The sequence below is a fragment of the Lonchura striata genome, chromosome 16 (assembly GCF_046129695.1).
Source record: "Lonchura striata isolate bLonStr1 chromosome 16, bLonStr1.mat, whole genome shotgun sequence".
Taxonomy (NCBI): Eukaryota; Metazoa; Chordata; class Aves; order Passeriformes; family Estrildidae; genus Lonchura; species Lonchura striata.
Genome location: NC_134618.1, coordinates 9,142,202 through 9,161,911, shown reverse-complemented (window position 1 = coordinate 9,161,911; position 19,710 = coordinate 9,142,202). Strand labels below are relative to the sequence as shown.

At 42.3% G+C, this 19,710-nt stretch overlaps 2 protein-coding genes across 6 annotated transcripts in view; both read left to right on the top strand.

Moving 5' to 3' along the window:
• The first annotated feature begins 116 nt into the window (after positions 1–116).
• CEP20 (centrosomal protein 20) lies at positions 117–4,530 on the top strand. 3 transcript variants are annotated; one of them, XM_021539666.2, is made up of 5 exons: positions 117–167; positions 593–790; positions 1,401–1,485; positions 2,342–2,481; positions 4,101–4,530. In XM_021539666.2, the coding sequence occupies exons 1-5, from the start codon at positions 140–142 to the stop codon at positions 4,175–4,177; spliced, it is 528 nt and encodes a 175-aa protein (XP_021395341.1). In that variant the 5' UTR covers positions 117–139; the 3' UTR covers positions 4,178–4,530. The 3 variants fall into 3 exon arrangements, with proteins under 3 accessions (XP_021395341.1, XP_021395340.1, XP_021395344.1); XM_021539665.3 differs by having other exon boundaries at positions 2,342–4,194; XM_021539669.3 differs by lacking the exons at positions 2,342–2,481; positions 4,101–4,530 and having other exon boundaries at positions 1,401–2,335.
• Positions 4,531–9,867: 5,337 nt separating this feature from the next.
• Positions 9,868–19,710, top strand: part of MYH11 (myosin heavy chain 11) — a 55,597-nt gene continuing 45,754 nt past the window's right edge. For all 3 annotated transcript variants that reach the window (XM_021539822.2, XM_021539821.2, XM_021539823.2), the window contains exons 1-2: positions 9,868–9,931; positions 15,797–16,155. In XM_021539822.2, the coding sequence (XP_021395497.1) occupies positions 15,814–16,155 (342 nt within the window). In that variant the 5' untranslated portion in view covers positions 9,868–9,931; positions 15,797–15,813. The remainder of the gene's footprint in view (positions 9,932–15,796; positions 16,156–19,710) is intronic.

Here is a 19,710-nt window from a genome sequence, read left to right as displayed (position 1 = left end):
CGCGCTCTCCCCTCACGGAGCTCCCGAACCGCGCTCTCCCCTCGCGGAGCTCCCGAACCCGCGCTCTCCCCTCACGGAGCTCCCGCCCGGCCCCGCGCCTGCGCAGTGCGCACGGCGCCATCCGGGTCCCGGCGCGGCCATGGCGACAGTGGCGGAGCTCAAAGCAGGTCGGGCCGGGGCTGGGGCCGGGGATGTCTCGGTTCGCCGGGAGGCAGGAGCGCGGATCGGCCTCCCGCGGCCTCCCGGATGGGTCTCAGAGCTGCCGCGGGCGCTAATGGAGGCCCCCGTCCCTTGGCGCTGCCCCCGTCATATACCGTGGGCTGTGTTTCAGTATGCTTCAGTATTAAACGCATCTTGGTGCAGTAACAGTCTATCTCTTAAATTGCCAGAATGTGTGCTTGCGACTAAAAAAACCAAAATGTATTTGTGAGTTTTCTGAAGGCTCAGTTTTATCTGGCGCGCCTGGGTGCTGCACGTGTGCAGGTGCAGATACCTTATCGGCACAGCCAAAACTCTGTTTGTATCGGGGCTAATTAAAGCTGCTGCTCGAATGCCTTTGGCTTTAAGTTAACTTGCCTTTTTATGGGGATAGTTTTAAAGGACACACTGGAAAAAAGAGGAGCTCTTGCCCAAATCAAAGCGAGGATCAGAGCTGAGGTGTTCAATGCCCTGGATGACCGGAGCGAGCCGCGGCCGACGCTGTCCCGGGAGAACCTCCTGATCAACGAGCTCATTCGGGAGTACCTGGAGTACAACAAGTACAAATACACAGCATCTGTTCTGACGGCAGGTACCGGCCATGGATTTGTGTCATCGCTGCAATCAGTGTAATCAGTGATGGTTTGGTTGAATAATTCCAGTGATATTATGGAATTAGTAAGTGTGACAAGCTGCATAATCTTGTTTTCCCTTGGGAACTAACAGGTACAAACAACCTCTCCACAGCTCTACTTGCAGCATTAAGAAGTAGTTTTCAAAAAAACTTGCTCTCTTCTCCTTTACCCTTGAGGTAAATTGTTTGACACGGTAGTTGATGCAAGGGCAAGAAAACTTGATAACAGCCTGCAAACTCACATTTCTTGGCATGCCCGAGAGTAGTAGTTTAGAGAAAGAGTTGTTTGTCTGATTAATTCATCTTTATAATTATTTAATATTTACTTTAAACTTCTTTAATATTTGTCTTAGATTCTTTAAGAGTGAAAATAAAACCTGTAATGTGCTATTGTAAATTACACCTTTATGAATCACTAATGCTTAAGTGAGTCCCCTGGAATTACAATACACTGTTAGTTATTAATAGTCTAAAAGGGAGGTGTGGGCTCTCATGATCTTTTGAAGTCTTCCATTAATTGGTGACATTTTTCTTGCTGATGTTAAGATTCAGGGATTTTGTTTTCCAGAATCCGGCCAGCCTGAAGTGCCCTTGGATAGAGAGTTTCTTGCCAAAGAGCTGAATATAGTTGAAGATGCAAGTGGAAAATCAGTGTAAGAAGACATTTTGGAATGCACAGTATTGTGTATATTCTGTATGCCAGTATATTTTTCTCTTTAGTGTAATTCTAAATCACATATAGCTATTCTCACCAGCTAAAATGTGGCTGATCCCACATGTGTTCTGATATGCTGGATTCAGCATCAGGATGCCAAACATGGGCCATTTTCAGACATACTCCAAACACTGCATTCTGCCAGCACGGTGGCATTCTCCAGACAGTGCCCTTGTGCACCAAAGCACTGCCCTCTTACCAGTACAGTCTGCTTTCTATAGAAAATAGATCTGCTCTTCACATATCTGTGAGTTGCTGTGTGGAGCAATAGAAAGATTACTGTGAGATTAGATGTAGATTCAGAGTGCTCCAATAAAGCTGCATTAATTACATGAGGCTGAAGCAGGTTCAGACACGTTCAGCATTCTCTGTAGCTTGTGCTGTCTGAACCTGTCAGGAGCTTAGGAAGAGCCAAGTTTGAGATGTGCCCTGGTGGACTGGCCTACAGCCCACCAAAATCTGATCTGTTGTGAGTGTGTGGATCCTTCTGATCACTGGATGAGAACGTGGACCTGTGCTAAACACACCCCAGCTCTACACCTGCCCAGGGAGCTGAAGTTCAGTGGAGAGTGTCTGTTAGTCAGCTTTTTAGGGCAGTGTTGGTGTTCAGCGGGAGCTTAGGTCTGTGCTTATTTATGTAATGGTACTTGGATGTGTTTTAAGTCATTAAAGACATATATACATATTGTAGAAGTAAATATTAAGATCTAAGAAGTCCTGAGGGAAAGGTGTATTTTTAATGCTCAGTATTTTACAGACTTTACAGACTACTTGTGAATTTCTCCCTTAAGCAGACCTCTCCTGTATGGAATTCTCTCTCATTTCTTATATGGTGGTAAAGAAGAAAGTACCCAGAATATTCTTCCAAAAGTGTCTTTGCTGAATTATCCAAAGCAGAACCTTGGCAAACCAGCTGCTGAGAGAAATCAAAAAGGTGTGTGCAATGTTATTTTTGCAGAACTTTTATCTGTGACCAGATTTCCTATGGAAATGCTTATAATCATTATAATAATTATAGTGCATATAATAATTATAATGCTTATATCCATAACCATGGATATGCTTATAATAGCATAACCATGCAGCTGGACACTGTGTACCTCCTCCTCTGTACCAGGAGTGCTTTCATCTGACACTAAATGGCTTTACCTTTTCCCTAAAAGTTCAACTGGCCAATATACCAAATATAGGTATTCTCCTATATTATTACAAACCTGAAAAGGGTCAGCTAGAGACAGTCTCGCTATATTGGGAATTCAGTACAAGATTTTAACCTAAATTCTCAATAAAATATATTGAATAGTATGCATATCTCTGTTTCTTATCTGGTCTAACCTAATTTCTATAGAAAGTTCTTAATGCTTTAGCTGTCAGTTCTTTACGTGGGCATAAGCTTCTTCTGAGGACATAATTCATATCCTATTTGCCACAAAAGCTTAAGCCCAAAGTTCATTGCTCTGTAATAAACACTGCTAAATCTTGCCTTTTCTGGTCTGCTTTTGGAGTGGTTACAATTAATACCACCTAAACTAGAGAATGAAATGGTTCATTGGTCCAGCTTTGTCCTTCAAAGAGTCTGCTTGGCATATTGCTTCATCTTTTACTGTGAAAATTTATTACTCTCCTGTTTGGTTTGTATCCAAAAATTTCAAAAGTATGAAGCCTGAGATTTTACTGACATCTAAAAAGGGTGAGAAGTACTAAGAGTTTTTTAACAATTAATTCACCGAGACAATGATGTTTTTCTTCTTCCAGAAGAGGGGGCTGAAGAAACAAAATTTCCATACCAAAACTGCTATAAATTACCTCATTGTTAGAAAACAATTATTCCTATCAGAAATTTCTCAATTTTTAAAACAAACCAATTGTTTTAAAATTAGGAGAAATGTTTTTAAAGTAACTTCTGTATGCAGGGTCATCCTGCCCTGTTGAATCCAATGTAACTTCACATGGAGATTTAATTGATCACAGTTAGTTACAGAACTCGGGATCAATCATAAGACACAACAGCACATTGCTGTTTTTAGAACTGAACAAAAACATAGAAGTTTTAAAGCTTTGAACCTTTAAGTAAATATAGTCTGAAATTACTTTCTGCATGTGTTTGTGTAGTATGTTAGTTGAGACCTGAAGGCAGTGGGTTTAAAATACTAATTATTCAGCTCTTTTCATTAGGCTGCATATTCAGGTAATCAAGTCCATTCATAAACTCAGCCTGCCAAATCTCTTATTTAACATCTAGCTTGCTTTTCACTTTAGAAATTATCTTGTTTATTTAGATGTATGAATATCCCAGCAGACTGGGGATCTGATAAAAGGTGTCAAATACGGTGTTTCTTTACCTCATTTGCTACAGCTGAGTTGGAAGATGTCTGAAATTTAATCTCAGTAATATAAAGCTTTTATCTCCTACAGCTGCATGGAAACATTTATTTGTAAAATTTCCTAAATTCCTTATGATGATACTGTGCATCAAAGTTGGTAACAGTAGAAGATAACAAACCTTGGTCCTCCAGATGCATGAGAATATTTTTGTCTGTGTTTCATTTCTAGACAGAATTCCAGAACCAGGAAGGATGGCTGGCATGAGCATCGAAGAGCCTCTTATTTTACAAAGTATAAAGAGATGATATCTTTCATTTTCTAATTTCTCATTTCAAGGTCTGTCAGATTTAATTTAGGACATTATTCATTGCATAAATTTCTCCAGTAAATCCAGTGGGACCATTTTAGCTTGTAACATCTACTCATGAGACAGTATGACAAGGCCATACTTACTGTCAATTTTAAAAATGTTAGCAAAGCTCTCTTCCTTAGATAGAAGGAAAACTCTATAGGGGCTCACTTTAGTGAATCCTTTGTCTAGAATTGCACCTGAATATACTGAGTTTATCCAATACATTTTTATATAATAACTTATCATTTTTACACTTATATATTTGTGTGTTTTTCCTGTGTTTCTGAATAAAATGTTTCAATTTTATTCTGTGTGGTATTTTCAGAGTGTTCAAACAAAACATTTTAATCATTCTTTTTAAAAAGAAGCTGCAACTTTCAGATAAGTAAGGGAAAAGACATTCTAATAGAAAAATTGAAGTGATTTAGAGGAATAGTTGTTTTTAATTCTCCAGAAATGGGGACTATATTTATCGTCTCTCCAGCAAACAAACAAGAGCAAGTTTTTTCCATTTGGAGTTGCTATAAATTGTACAGTGTAACACTGGGTATATGGGTGGTGAAGGAACTTCTGGGTTTTTTTTCCCAAACAGCATGAAACTAAGTCAGGCAAAGCTAAAAATAAAGTTGATAGTAGATTACTGATTCCCAGAACTCTTTTTTAGCTGAGGTATTTACATGTTAACATCTATTTTTTCTCTTCTCATTTTAACAAAATGCATGAATGTTAAATATATCCAGTGGTACTGGGAGGAGTTTTGTACAAATAACTCTCTAGAGTCAGGTCCTTAAAAATCTTTATTTTTAGATAAATGGTACAGTGGAGGGGGGAAGACAGGAAGAGAACCTGCAGTTTGTGAAATTGCAAGGACCCCAAGTTGCACACACTGTGAAATTTTGCCTTTATCTTGATTTGAGCCAGTTAGCATTGTAGGGATGCTCTTGTTTCTCCCAGCAGCGTGTACTCTGCTGTGGAGTTGCAGAGAGGCTGCATTGTCCATTTGAGCTAATCTCCTCCGTGTGACTGGCAGTGCTGGCAGCTCCTCCTTGGCTGATCTGTGAGTGTCCCAGGACTGCTGCCAGGAGGGGAGGATGTGTGTTTGCAAATAAATCTCAATCAAATCCATCTGTAAGTCCTCTGCAGCAGTGGCAGCTGACCACTGGATCAGGCAAGGGAATCTGTGTGCTCTGTGCTCACACCTCTGTCATCTTCAGCTGCTGGGCTGAAAAGACATCCCTGAATTTTTATTTTGATTTTCTGGAAGTTCAGTGCTAGACCTGTGTTTTTCCATGAAGCAGTGGGTCAAATCGTTATGTATATTTGGAGTCTGAATTGTCTTTTCAAGGGCAAAGAAAAGGCTCTGAAAACACAAAAGCTCAAACTTTCTCTGCTATGCAAATGTTTCAGTGTAACAAAAGCCACTGCTCTGCTTTCTGTCTTCCCACCATAGATCATTCAGATGCTGCCCAGGTGCCATGGAGCTCCTGGGAAATTAATTTTTAGTGGTAGAAATTTAAAAAAATTGCCTAGGCTGAAGAAGGCAAAGGAATTTTTGGTACCTGCCCTTTCCCAAGCCAGCTCAGCAGGCTCCTCTCTCCAGTCAGGAAAGCAGAGGCTGCTACAAGGAAATCCTTCACTGAGCTTTGAGGTAAAGATACAAGTCTGAAATCAGAGACAAAATCCATTTGAAATAAAAGGAATCTTTGCACTATTTTCTCTGGGGATTCACCCATTGTACAGACACTGTTGGACAGTGGGTGGAATTTGGCCTGTTTGCTCTGGGTGTAACTTGCATTTCATCTAACTCTCCAATACCCTCACAGCCCACATCTGGGGGTTAGAAACAATTTCTTGTTTCAAAGCATAATCATTGTACAAACAAACTAAAAGCAAAGTGTATTTCCAGTGATGTTTATTTACAACAAAGCTTTGAAACATGTCTATGAAAATATACTGATCCAATCATACTATTAATTGTCTAGCATTTATCTTGACAGTACATGAAATATGAGAGTATCTTTCAAGATGCTGATATACAGCAAGTCCTCTGAATGTCAGGCTGCCTGCCTTGTTACTGGGTAAAGAGGAATTGCAAAATCTTTCCCACATGGATTCACTTAGCATTCCTTAAAATTTTAAAGTGAGATCAATATTTAGATAAAAATATTTCACAGTCCTACAGTCACAGGTTCAGGTTCTAGAAGAAATTGCCACACAGGTAAGCATACACAAAAATTAGTTTCTTAACTTCAGAAGTTGCGTAAGTATAGCCTGGGATGTCTTGTATTAACTGCCCTTATTCTTTCTACTGACAACAAAAAATGAAAAAAAAAAAGCATATATAGAAGCATATAGAAGTTTAGGGTCTTTAAACAGCAAAATGCATTTGTGAGTTTTGTTGGAGATTGAACGTTAACCAAGAGTGTTATGGAGGGAATGCCATTAAAAGAGGCTGTTTGTTGTCTAAGCACATAATCACAAGTGAAGGTGACAAGGAGCCAGTGAAGTCTGGGGTGGATATCAGATCTGGAAAGCACTTTGGAAGAACTTAACCCACAAGTTTTAAAAATAAAAAATCCTTCAAGACCAAATTTTTGCTCTCCCCTCGAACGAGAGCAAGCTGTGTCTCTCGACTGCAGGACAGCCGTGCTGTTTCAGAGGTTTTAGTTTCTGTCCTGCACAGAGGAGATTTTTTGAAGCTTTATCAGCTCCCCCTGAGGAGTCAGTTACATTTTCCTTCCTGAGCACCCTCATGTCAGGCACCCGATCTCAGTGTCACTGGATCAGTTTTCCGGAGGACTGATTAGCCTTGGGTAATCACCTTTAGGAAAAGAAACCCCAAAAGTTTGTTCACACTTGCAAATACACCCTTTCAGCAGCAGCTGATTCAGACCTGCTCTGTGCACTTCACAGGCTTCACCTGACCACCTGCAGCCAGCGTGAAGCACAAACATCAAGCAGTTGGAGTATTTTCCCTCATCAGGCTGTTCTCAGGATTGATAGTCCTGGCTTGGACACAGACCGTCCTTCCTGCTGCAAGGGGAGAGCTTGACACACATCGGAATCCACCAGTACAATTACCTGTTCTAATTACATTTGTCATCTTAGAGAAACGATTGGTAAAACTTAAGTAAAAACATTTTTAAACAAAACAAAAATTACTTACCTGATGCTTTATTTAATAAACTAACATCACCATCTGTGCTTTTCTTTTTTCCCCTCTCTTGTGTTCAGGTTACACAATGGTAAGGCAGCTAAAAGTTCACTTCTTTCCTTCTTGGGTCCTCTTTCTTTTCCCCAAGTAAAATATTTACAGTGCAAATTCAGTAAGGAGATATTTAAGGGTAGGCTGCTTAATAATTTTTTTTTTCCTAGAAAAGTAATTAAAACAAATAAACAAATCAAGGGGGTTTAAACAAAGCTTATTTTCTTGTGACAAACTCATCATCCACTGGAAATCCACAGCTTTCATTCTGAGGCAACTCTGGTTTAAAACAAACACCACAGCTTTGAGGAACCCCCAGCCAGGCTGTCAGATTAGTATGTTCTTACATTAGCTTTTAACTGAAGGAGGGAAGCCATGCTTATACTCATCATTTCCTACCCCACATGGCTTGAGAGTGCAACTCTTTCAGTCCCAGCAGTAATATTTTTTTGGACTTTTTTAAAACGGACTTTCCATCTCCGTTTAATGTCACATCATACATCACCCTGCAGCACCGCTGCTGTTAAACTCCCTCCTCGGGCAGCAAGCCTGCGTGTGCAGTGCTTTGCAGACCAGCCAGAACAATTTCCACTCCTTTTTAAGCTACTATTATAATGTGTCTGGTTTTGTGAAACAGCTGCATGTGTTTAAAAGGAACTTCTTAGAATAACTTTGATGAATGTTAAAATGATCATACTTTTCAGAGGATTCCCTTGTATTTCATTATGTTTCTAATTAAAAGTTAAGTTTGCAATCAAGAAACTGCGGGGGGAAAAAAGCAACATAGGGTGAATTACCCTGCCCTGTGAGGAACTTTCTGCTAACAAGGACATGTTTCTTGGGTTTATGTGGTGGTGATCATTTCCCTGGCTTTGCTCCAACAAAGTCACACATGCACAGGTCTGATATGGCGCTGCTGGGTCATGGAAGGTTCTGCATGGCTCCATGGCAGCCTCACACCACTACAGACACCAACCTTTCCTCTGGCAGGACAGTCTGGGACCTCTGGGACTGTGTCACTGCCCTGGCAAATCTGGTCTTCTCCAGCTGAGGCCCAAACTTGTCCATACATCTCATATTTCTGAGGTGTTGCGGGGCAGAAACCCTGGGGCTCTTTCCCTCTCTCCTCTGTTGAAATTTTTTCACCACTGGCCAGAACTAGAAGAAGGGGCTACAGGTCTATCACACCTGCAAGTTCCTGACCCAGTGACAGCAGAGGTTTTCAGCCCAGCCTCCCCTCATAGGTATTTTTTTAGGATGATGAGACCAATATGAGCCAAATCCATCTTCCCCAGGAGGGTTTATTTTCCAGGGAAGACAGAGCTGTTGATGTTAAGAGAAATAATTTCACTCAGGCCTGTGCTCTGATCCTTTGGGTATACACCATATTTAGTCTGTTGCTGAGAGGGGGTTGTTTCGGTATTTTGCATTTGGCACGTTGATGGGAATTCCTAGAGGATCCTAGCTTTCCCTTTTTGGGATATCTCCATCCACAGGTCCTACTGCACAAGGCTGTTGGCTACTAGGAAAGGAAGGAGGAGGGACAGCTGGGGACTGAAGGTTTGGGGGGTGTGAGGAAGGTTTGATGAGGACCAGAGCACTCCTAAACCCTGCAGGTCTGGCTCCCAGCACCCTGTCCTGCTCTCCCTGCCAGCACACCGTGCCTGCTCCCTGTTCTGCCCATGCATCCTAGGAACTGTGCTCCCCCAGCTCTTCACCACTTCTCTTCTACATTTACGGGCACAGGGAGGTATTTCTTGTATATGAACAAGTATTTACAGTCCTTTCTCCAGAACTGAGCTGCACACTGGATCGCAAAAGAAACTTTGGCAAATCTGCTGGGAAGGTGGCAAACAACCCTCCCATATCCCAGGGGAAAAGGACATTTAAACCAGCCCCAGGCTCCAAATGTCACTAAACACAAGGGAGACCCAGAGCCACTTCCACCCACACAGTCCTGCTGTGTTAGGAATAACCCTCTTTGCCCAAGCAACTGCTGAACTTGGGGACTTAGCTCCAATAAAATGCACTGACAGTGGGTAGGAAACATCCTGTGCCACACAGGCCCGTGACCTGTCCTTTGCCCTTCTAGGCACAGGGTCATGGGGGGCAGAAACTGCTAAGGCAGGAAGGAGTTAAAGGTCCATTTGCTTTGTCAAACAGCAGGGGAAAATGCTGAAACCCTGAACTTGTGATTTAGGGGCACCCCCTTCATACATCTTTTTTTGAAAGCCAGAACCAGATTGCTCCCCTAAAAAGTGGCTCGGGGCAGGGGCCACAGCCCAGGGTTAGGCCCTGCTGGGAACAAGGTCCTTGGCTTGGGCTGTGTTTTTTAAGCCAGGTACCAAAAGGATTTTCCAGCAGGACGTGGTTTCCAGGGCCCCTCCCCACTGACAAGATTCTCCTCCTCTATATAGGGAGGCTGCAAAGGCAGCAAGGACTTGGGCTGTCCCGGCTGGTGGCTGTGTCTCCAACTCACTCTGCTCCCCCCATTGGACACCTGTGAGTACCACGGGGGCCGAGGGCCCTGCTGGGGACAGGGCTGGGGGCTCTGTCACACGCTTTGGGATGGGGACTCTGGCAAGTTAACTCTTACTCTGCTCTGCAAAGACATCCAGAGCATTAACCTGGGGATGGGAACATCAGACGTGCTCGGGCGATTCATCCTGCTTTGTGTTCTGCTTGGGTTCTGCTTAAAATGCAAGGAGACTGTGCATGCTGCAAGTGGGCACAGATGTTCTAGCCTGCTTCTGGTCACTGCTAACACTGCCATTGCTGGGTCGAGCCCGAAAGACACCAGCTGCAGAGAAGGAGTCGTGCTCTGAGCCGGCAGCAACGCTGCCACAAGGTGCAGCTGCTGCAGGTAACCATCACTTGTGCATTTGGGAATCAAAAGCCTGAGCTGCTGATCTTCTTTAAGCGTTCCTAACATCTCAGTCCTAATAAGGGACCAAAATAAAATAATCAGCTCATCAGTAACTTGTTCTTATAAAGAAAAAATGCTTACAAATTACAAGGAATGCAATCACTTTTACATAAATGCCCCAGCATTACATATGTATGTTTTTAACATGCTGGGAACAAATTTGAAGCAAAACTAATTTGACAGTTTACTGAACTACAGTAACTTCAAAGCTGACATGCCTATTTTTAAAATGGAAAGCAAAGCAACAAACTTCTAAGAAAATCCCTTAAGTAAATTAAAACGACAGTAGATGGCAGTGCAGAAAGCAGCTTCAGCACCATCCCAGAGGTTCACGGGCTCCTTTCATCTGTATGTGTGTGTGTGTGTGTGTGTGTGTTTGTGTGCATGCACACCCATAAAAATGTTGATAGTTATGTGAAAGGCATATATTTCTGCACAATTAAGAAGCATGATGAGATATTTTTCATATAAAAGAAATGAGAAGGCTTGTCATTATGTAATACCTCCATATTAACAAAACCTTTTCTAAAATACACTTGTTGAAAGACAAGCCCACCTTGCCCTTCACTCCCAGCTTTGCCCTGGCAGGCAGTTTGCAGCAGGATTGTCTGGATGGACTGACTTGCTGAACTCCCCAAGTCCTCCCATCCCTCAAGCCCCTCAGGCAGGGGCTGAACTGATGAACCCCCCAGAGCAAAGCTCTGATCAAATTGTCACTTCAGTTCAGTGCCCGATTCTGCCCTGGCTGTGCTCGCTTGGATGTAAACAATGAATTTTATTATCTCATTTGCAATTGACACACTAGTCCCTAAAAGGTATTTGTTTTGAATTTGTTATCATTACATTTTTGTGGAACGGGGAGTATTGAGCAGAACATCTCCATAAAAGGCAGTGTGGGGATGTATGCAGAGATCCCAATGCTTTGGAAATCACAGAGACTTATTAGTTGCAAATCTGATGGCTTTTAAGTATGTTAATTTTAGGAGAAGCCAAGAGCTAGAGACAGCTTTCCAACTTGTGTGAATTCCAGTTAAATTATGGATTATTTGTGAATTATAACCAATATAAAGAATTTTATTTCGTTAATAGGATGACATTACAAGAATTTGAAATAGCTGGTATTTTCCAGATTTTTCCCCCTTCTTTTTTTATTTTTACAGTTTATAACACTGTCAATAACTAGGGCAAATTTCTTTTGAAAATTAGAAAATGAATCAAGTGTTTAGTCAGAGTTATGTAGTAACTCCCATTAACAAAGGTGAGAAGACTTTATTATAAATTGAGGCACTTACAAAGGATTTAATTGAAGTATATGGAGAATGCATTACCAAAAAAAGGTGAAAGGTCAGTAGAGACTGATAGCAGTGCTCGTGATAAAGCTATCAATGCTGGGGAATTCCAGTTCCTAAATGAAGGTCACAAGGTTAGGATTCACCCCTAGATTATCTTTTGATTATCTTTTTTTTCCAAGCAGTGCTTAACTGAATGTGGATGATTCAGTTAAGTACTGGAAAAGTAAAAGATAAGGAAACTGGAAAGATCATAGTCAAGAACTACTGTAGCCCAAGATAGGCAGTTTGAGTCAAGAGCGGGTTACTGCTACACTTCCATCAGAAACTACTCATGAGAGCAGGACTTGGTTTAGTTTTTTTTTTTTTTAGTAATTGGTTATATGCTCTTCTGTTGCAATAATTATTCCCTGTACAGATGTGATAAGGCTTTACACTGACATGCACATCCTGTAGAGAAAGGGAGAAGTGTCCTTTATCTTTTTCTTTGGGGAAAAGCACTCCCTCCAAACTCTGACTCAGGAGGCAATTCTGCTTGGCCAATAACCTTTTAATTAAAGTGCACTTCCTGTGAATATTTATATTTCATCCTTGAAATAATATACTCAGGATAAACTAAAGACAGCATTCAGCTTTGGTCATTAACATGAAAAGGGAAAGGACAGTGAAGATCAGCCAGATATGTCCATAGTGGGACAGCAGACAAAAGATAAGCTGTGGAAGTATCCATGTATGTTTGTGTGTTAGACAAATACAACAAATGGATCAGGTTAGGTGTTATTTGGCACAATTTCAAGGCAAGAAACTTCATGTCAATAGGATTTTTGTGATTGCTTTTCCTCCTCCCATTCTCAGGATAACTCACCTCTGGGTATAAAGTGTATACTCTTGTACATGATTTAGGCTAAATGGATGAGAACCTCCTACCACCTCTTGCACATGGATTGGGTCTCCATTTCTGTCTGCCGGTCCTATGGGTGAAACCCAGGAACTGGCTAAAGGGGCAATTTTGCCTTCCCAGGGAATGTTCTCGGCAGGCTGCAAGGAGTCTTTCCCCTTGGCCCATTTCCCCAGTATCAATCACATACTGGCCCAGTGCAGTGCAGTCTTGATCAGAGAAGAACCAGAAGATATTGTGCCAATTATTAATCAGAAAGCTTCAGCAGCTCATTAGCAGGTCATTAGTCTTCACCAGGAAAAATTTAGTTGAGTTTGTGGAGCTTATATTCTACCCCTTTCATTCAGACGGAAGACCTTCCTTTATAGTGAACATGAATAATGCACATTATTAAATAAATAAAATTATTAATAGCCATTAATCCACACTTCATAACTGCATTTGCTTTTTTACTGCAGTGATAGTCAGAAGCTGCTAAAACTTTATCCTTAGATTTCAGAAGTTCAGTCATGAAAAGTTCTTTTCACATACATCCATGTTTTCTCCTCATTGTGTTTCAGAGTAGTTCTGGGATCCAGTTCAGACTGTCTGTTCACTAGTTCTTGTAGGGGATCTATTCTTACCATATTCAAACTAGTCCTAGTGCTTGGATCTAGGGAATAAGAACCTGTATTTCCAAGTTCTGCAGTTCATTCCACCTTATATACCTTCTTGCTTAGAAAAAGATTGAATTGAAAGCTTTCTGCATCTTACTATGTACATACAGGAAGAAGTAAGAGAACATAGTCAAATACAGACAGACCAGCTCTGAATTTCTTCCTAGAATCTGTGGAAGATGTTTTTGACTTAGCATGTAACAAAGAAAGAAACTTCTCCTTGGTCCTTGGGCAACAGAACAAACCTGTGTGATGTCCCACTACAACATGTTTTGTAACAGGCCATCAGTTTTAGCTACAGTTGGGTTTTTCAGGTGGGTGGTCAGGATGATTTGGCAGTTTGATTTCCATCATTTTCTGTGGGCAACCTCAGAATAGCAAGATTTCACTCCATGAAGCTCAGCTCTGCAGTTCACTCTCACTTTCAGTGTTTCTGAGAGCAGTACCTAATTCCTATTGATATAAAAGTGCTGTCACCTGGCATTTAGCCACAGGCAGCACTATCCAACCATTCTGATGCTTCAGCATGGCCTTTGAGCTCTCTTCTGGCCACAGGATGGGCTGAAATCCCCATCTCCACTGCTGCAGCAGTTCCTCCCGTGCTGCTGGAGCAGCGGGGTGGAGAAGGTGCCTTGCCTGTTGCCACAGCAGCAGGAGAGGCCAGGGCAGCTCCTGCTGCTCCCTGAGCCCCGTGCCCCAGAACTGCAGCTCTGGGATGGGGCAGATCTTCCATGGCTGCCCTGTGCACAGCTTCCCCCCGCAGCCGCCAGCTGGAGAGCTCAGCAGGAGAGAATACCATCTCCATTATTGGAACTGTGCAGCTCTACCAGCCCTCTTGGCAGCCAGAGAGCATTTTCTGCCTTAATCCACACAGAGGTCAAATAGTTTCCTCTTGCTCTCTTCCAAGAATCTCCTGGGAGCAAGCAGAGAGCCACATCCTACAGAAGCTCCCTCGCAGAGCCTTGACAGCGGGGAACACTGCTTAGGGGCCAGTGGCAGTGCACAGGGTCTCCCTCACACATTGCACCTTCATGGATTATCTGGGCAAATTTTCTACTTTGGGATTTCCAGGCAAGGATCTAGAACAAGCACACAGCTTTTTTTTTTTTTTTTTTTTTTTTTTTTTTTTTTTTTTTTTTTTAAGGCAAGACAATTGTCACAGGAGTTTAAAGAGCTGGGCCATCTAATTTCAACTGGATATCAGTGCGATATTGTCTAACCTTCTTAGGCACCTCTACAAATACTAGTTTTGTTTTTAAGCTTTATGTCACCTTCTGCATGATCAATGTTTCTTTCTCAGACCCCTCATAGAGTCTGGCCTTGCAAAAAATCCTTAATCTGTGGGAAGGCTTCAGGGACAAATATTTGGAAAGCAAGCTCTGATACTCCAGAGCACAGTGTGTCCATTTGGCTACATACCACAGAGCTTGGTCGTTACAAATACTGTCCTGCTTATGGGTTGACTGCTGACATCTTTAGCAGTCAATTCTCCAAGCTCCCTCCATATTCATGTTTGTTTGAATGCTGTAAATATTAAAGTCATTCTCAATAAGGAAATGAAACAGCCTCTGTCTCCTAGTGATGTTTTTCTTGGGCCCATGCTCTTGGTAGCTCCTCCCCAGCTCTCTTCTCTGCTCCACTGCACAGCAGGTTTCCCAACCAGCACACTCTTTCTGCCCTGGAGCAAACCACAAATCCTCTGTGTACTCCTTCCTTCATTTACACCTGTGTCCCATGGGATAGAGCAGAGCACTTACAAAGCTCCAGCACTATCAGCACTGTTCTTGCAGCCACATCCAGAGTTCAATGGCCAGAGCAGGAGAGCAGCTGCCTCCAGTCTCAGCACCAAGCAAAGCAGCCTAAACTCTCCCCTGGCTCTCACCTAGGGGGCAGATGCATCCAGCTGCTTTATCCACGTGTGACTGCATGACACAGCTGCATCATCCCTCCAGTCTGAGTATCATGGTTCAGAGTATCTTTTAGCAGAGGCAATTCCATGCTTGTTTCATTTATTCCCTCTCTCATGTGATAGACATTCACCCTTCAGAAATGATCAGCTCCTACTGTCTGACCCATGGGGAAGGGCTAACTCTAAATTACATCTCCTTCACCAGCAGTATTGACAAAAACATTTTTTCTGCTTTTTCTGTTGGCCTTGTCTTACTTAATCATATTCTTCTCCAAATGAAATTGTATTAAGTAATTGGAAATAGTCCTTTGCAAGAAAGATTCATTTCTGTCCTTGTTGGAACACAGCCTCTGAACCATTCTTTTACTGTTTATTTCATTACTGCACTGATATTTCAGTATGCACCAAACAGCATTTGGGTGATGGGAAATTTTGTGTTTGTCTGAATTCAATTAACTTTATGATGGGCAAGAGCTGAGGCTGCAGGAAGGTGTTCAGCTGGTGGCCCTGGTGCAGTTCTGACTGTCTCATTGCACAGGCACTAAGCAATTCACATGGAAATGTGAGATATGATACAGGACCTATAATGCTTTGGACCTACTGCATGGCAGATTTGTGTTTTGTCTGGAACATCTCCACATTTGCCTTCCTTTATCCCTTTAAAGCAGAATATTTTGCTTCTTCAACAGGTGTCTGCTGAGTCAAAATGGCTCAAAAACCTCTCAGCGATGATGAGAAATTCCTCTTTGTGGACAAAAACTTCATCAACAACCCACTTGCCCAGGCTGACTGGTCAGCAAAGAAACTGGTTTGGATTCCATCAGAGAAACATGGATTTGAAGCAGCAAGTATCAAGGAAGAGAAAGGGGATGAGGTGATAGTTGAACTGGCAGAAAACGGAAAGAAAGTAACACTGAGCAAGGATGACATCCAGAAGATGAACCCTCCAAAGTTCTCCAAAGTGGAGGACATGGCAGAGCTGACTTGCCTCAATGAAGCTTCAGTGCTGCACAACCTAAGGGAGAGATACTTCTCAGGTCTAATTTATGTGAGTAGACCCAAACACACACCGAGCATTTCCTATTGCATGTGACCATATCCCAGGGACAACGAGGTGGATCCCAGCCACTGTCTGGGATACAGGCCTTGTGTAACACTGCCACACAAGTACTAACCCCCAGCAACAGCATCCTAACCCAAAAATGTTCTAAATTCACTTTATTCCCTGTGATTCTCCTCCTGCTTCTTTGATAATTGCTTCTTTACTTAACTAAATTAAAACACATGAAGTTTTTTTCCACAAAATTTATGGATTCTGAAAGAATATTGTTGGCTTGGAAAGTACTCTCTGATAGGTAAACAAAATCTGAGTCCTGCTGTTTGGGGGAAAAAATGATAGGGACTTTTAAATTAATTCAATGTAAATCTAAACAATTTTCCAGGAACTTGCAAAAAGAGCATACAGAAAAGGCAAATCATGCAGTTTTACTCAGGCAAAATTCCCACTGAAAGGCAGCTGAAAAGTTCTGGTTTGGTGGTGCTTGAGCTAAACCTTATGTGTGGATAAAGGGACAAACCCACTGGAATTCAGGCAAGAGTACTTACGTGTACCAGTGTGTCACTGAAGCAAAGTCACACATCCATGAAAACTTTTTGTCCCTCATGTTGATCAAGTTACAGATCAGACAAGTCTGGACAAATTATAATTTCTCTATGTTCATGAGTTATGGCAGGATTATTCTGTCTTTCAGTTCTCACAAGTACATTAACACAAGAATATTTTGATATTGATAACCCCTGTAATCTATCCACATCAACAGTTAGCAAACAGCACAGTAAGAAAGCCCAAAACTTTTCCAAGGAATTTAGCTGTTATCTTTGATTATACATTAAGGATCCCTCTGCTGTGCTGCAGAAGTTATCTACAGTTTCAATCTATGAAAATTTTACTTGCATGACAGACCATGATGAGTGAAAGAAAATACAGAGCTTAAGTAGAAACAGCAGTCAAGGTCTCATTATTAATATGAGGAATGCTAAATTGGAATAAAGCAGAATGATAGTTATATGGACTGCAACAAAAAAACTACTTAGTATGTGTAACTTCAAAGAGCTAAGCTCAGTATCTTTCCTTCAGGAATGTACTAAAATGTACATTATCAAGTTCCTGAAAGAAGCTAAGAGTTCTCATCTTTTTGTTATTTGAATTTATTGGATTTTAAATTTGCAGGTGAACATGTGGACCCTTGTGCTATTATATAAAACATGCAGCCTTAATGATAAAAATAAACTTTTTCTGAAAGTATTCTGCATTGTTGCAAGAATTAAAATAATTAGTAGAATGTTAGTGGCATAAAATAGGGGACTGGGTATTTCTTTGTTGTTATTCCAGCAACACTCTGCATAGCTGTTGCAGAGTTTCCCTTATGTTTACTTTATGGACTTTTCACTTTCTACAGAAAGAGGAAATTAATTTCCAAGAGTGGATAATGCAATTAGAAATCAAAGAGTTATTCATGGAGGCAAAAATGGAAGTGTATCTGAAATTAAGCTTTCATTCTCAAGAGACTAAATTTTAAGATGGTAAAAATTAATTTGATGTGCAGTGCAACAAGTTATTTGTATTTTCAGTATGCAAAACCTGCTTGAAACTGCCCAGCTTTACACAGTGCTGTCCTAGTAGATGCTGCCATACCTTTTTAAAAACAGAGGGGGCCTCTAAAGAGAATTTGAGTCTCACCCACTTGCAAAACTAACTGTAAACCACCATCTCCTGGCTTTGACGTGTGTTGCCCAATCTGCATCCCTTGGAGTCCCATATATTCAAAGAAAACATGGCCTCAGCATTTTTATTTCCAGAGCATCACTGACGCAATGGGGATTCCCAAATCTGCTGAAGAAAATTAATCAATCCAGCTGGAAAAAGAAATCATCTCCCCCTTGCATTTATATTAAATATTATTAAATAAAAAGATTCAGTGCAGAAATTCACAGGGTGACTGTACACTAGAAAAACACCCTGGCCTTTTGCTTCATCACAGATAATTAAGATAGAAGGGCAAGAAGAAACATGTTTCACATTACTCAGAACAAAAAGTATCTGCTTTATCCACACACAAATTACACCTAAAATTGTTATACAGGCATGAAAAACACAGCTTCAGTGGATTTGAGAGTAGAATCAAGTTCCTTGTGGTATTCATAGGCACTACTTGTTCAGTATCCACTTAACAGTGAAAATGCTGCCTTTGGGACATAAAGCTAAATATGCATGTTGGAACTGAGTTGGACTCTTCTGCCCAAACCTAGATATTTACACTGCAGATGTGTATTTGTGCCAGTCACTTGTAAATACCCAGCAGTAGCAATCTGAGTGATATCCAATCTCAGCCCACCCATGGGAGTATCCCTAAAATATTTCAAATTATGTTCTCCTCCAGACCCTCTGGGGAGAGATTCAGCCCCACTAGACAGGCTGTGTCCCAGGGAGAAGGATTTAAGGTACAGAAACTTCAGTGCCCCCACTTTCCATCACACACCTGGCCGTGTCAAAACATCATCTATATTAATTAATCTAGCTCCCCAAATCCTTGCAAAGCAGGCACCTAGAGCTACAATCAGCCAAAATAACAGGGCTTCATTAAATTTCCTGAGGTGGCAGATCTTATCAGCCACAATCCAGTTAGAAATGAGGATTCCTGAACTTCATTAGCTCCAGCTTTTGCTCTGCCTTAACAGCCTGTTTCTGGTGCCTCAGAATGAGCTCTTTAAAGCTGTGCTACTGTGTGCTGCCTGGGTGTGCAAAGAGCCCTGCATGTGAGTCAGGAACGCCTGGAAATCTCAGGGAAGGGAGGCCTCAATGATTTCCTTAATTTCCTCCTCTAATTTTTTATGTGGGTGAGAATGATTAGTTGAGTGTGTACAGTAAATCTATTTATACTATTGAAAAACCTCTTGCTGTCCTTCCCGTAAGGGCCTCGGTGGCCATTCTAGGCCAAACCTGTCACTTTTCAAGTGTGTTACCGTGGCAACACCAGCACTTACTCTGACAGGGGCAGCATCCCGACGTGGCAGTGAAAATGCAGCCCGGCAATTCCTGCAGCCCGGCAATTCCTGCAGCCCGGCAATTCCCGCAGCCCGGCAATTCCTGTAGCCCGGCAATTCCTGCAGCCCGGCAATTCCTGCAGCCCGGCAATTCCTGCCCAGCGAGGGGCTCGGCCGGGATTGCCCAGAGCCGCCGGGCTTGGGGCCGGGCCGTGCCGGGCCGTGCCCCTGGTGCCATACAAAGTGCCCGGCAGTGCCGTGTCCCTGATGCCATACAAAGTGCCCGGCAGTGCCGTGTCCCTGATGCCATACAAAGTGCCCGGCAGTGCCCGGCAGTGCCGTGCCCCTGATGCCATACAAAGTGCCCGGCAGTGCCCAGCAGTGCCGTGCCCCTGATGCCATACAAAGTGCCCGGCAGTGCCGTGTCCCTGATGCCATACAAAGTGCCCGGCAGTGCCCGGCAGTGCCCCTGGTGCCATACAAAGTGCCCGGCAGTGCCGTGCCCCTGATGCCATACAAAGTGCCCGGCAGTGCCGTGCCCCTGATGCCATACAAAGTG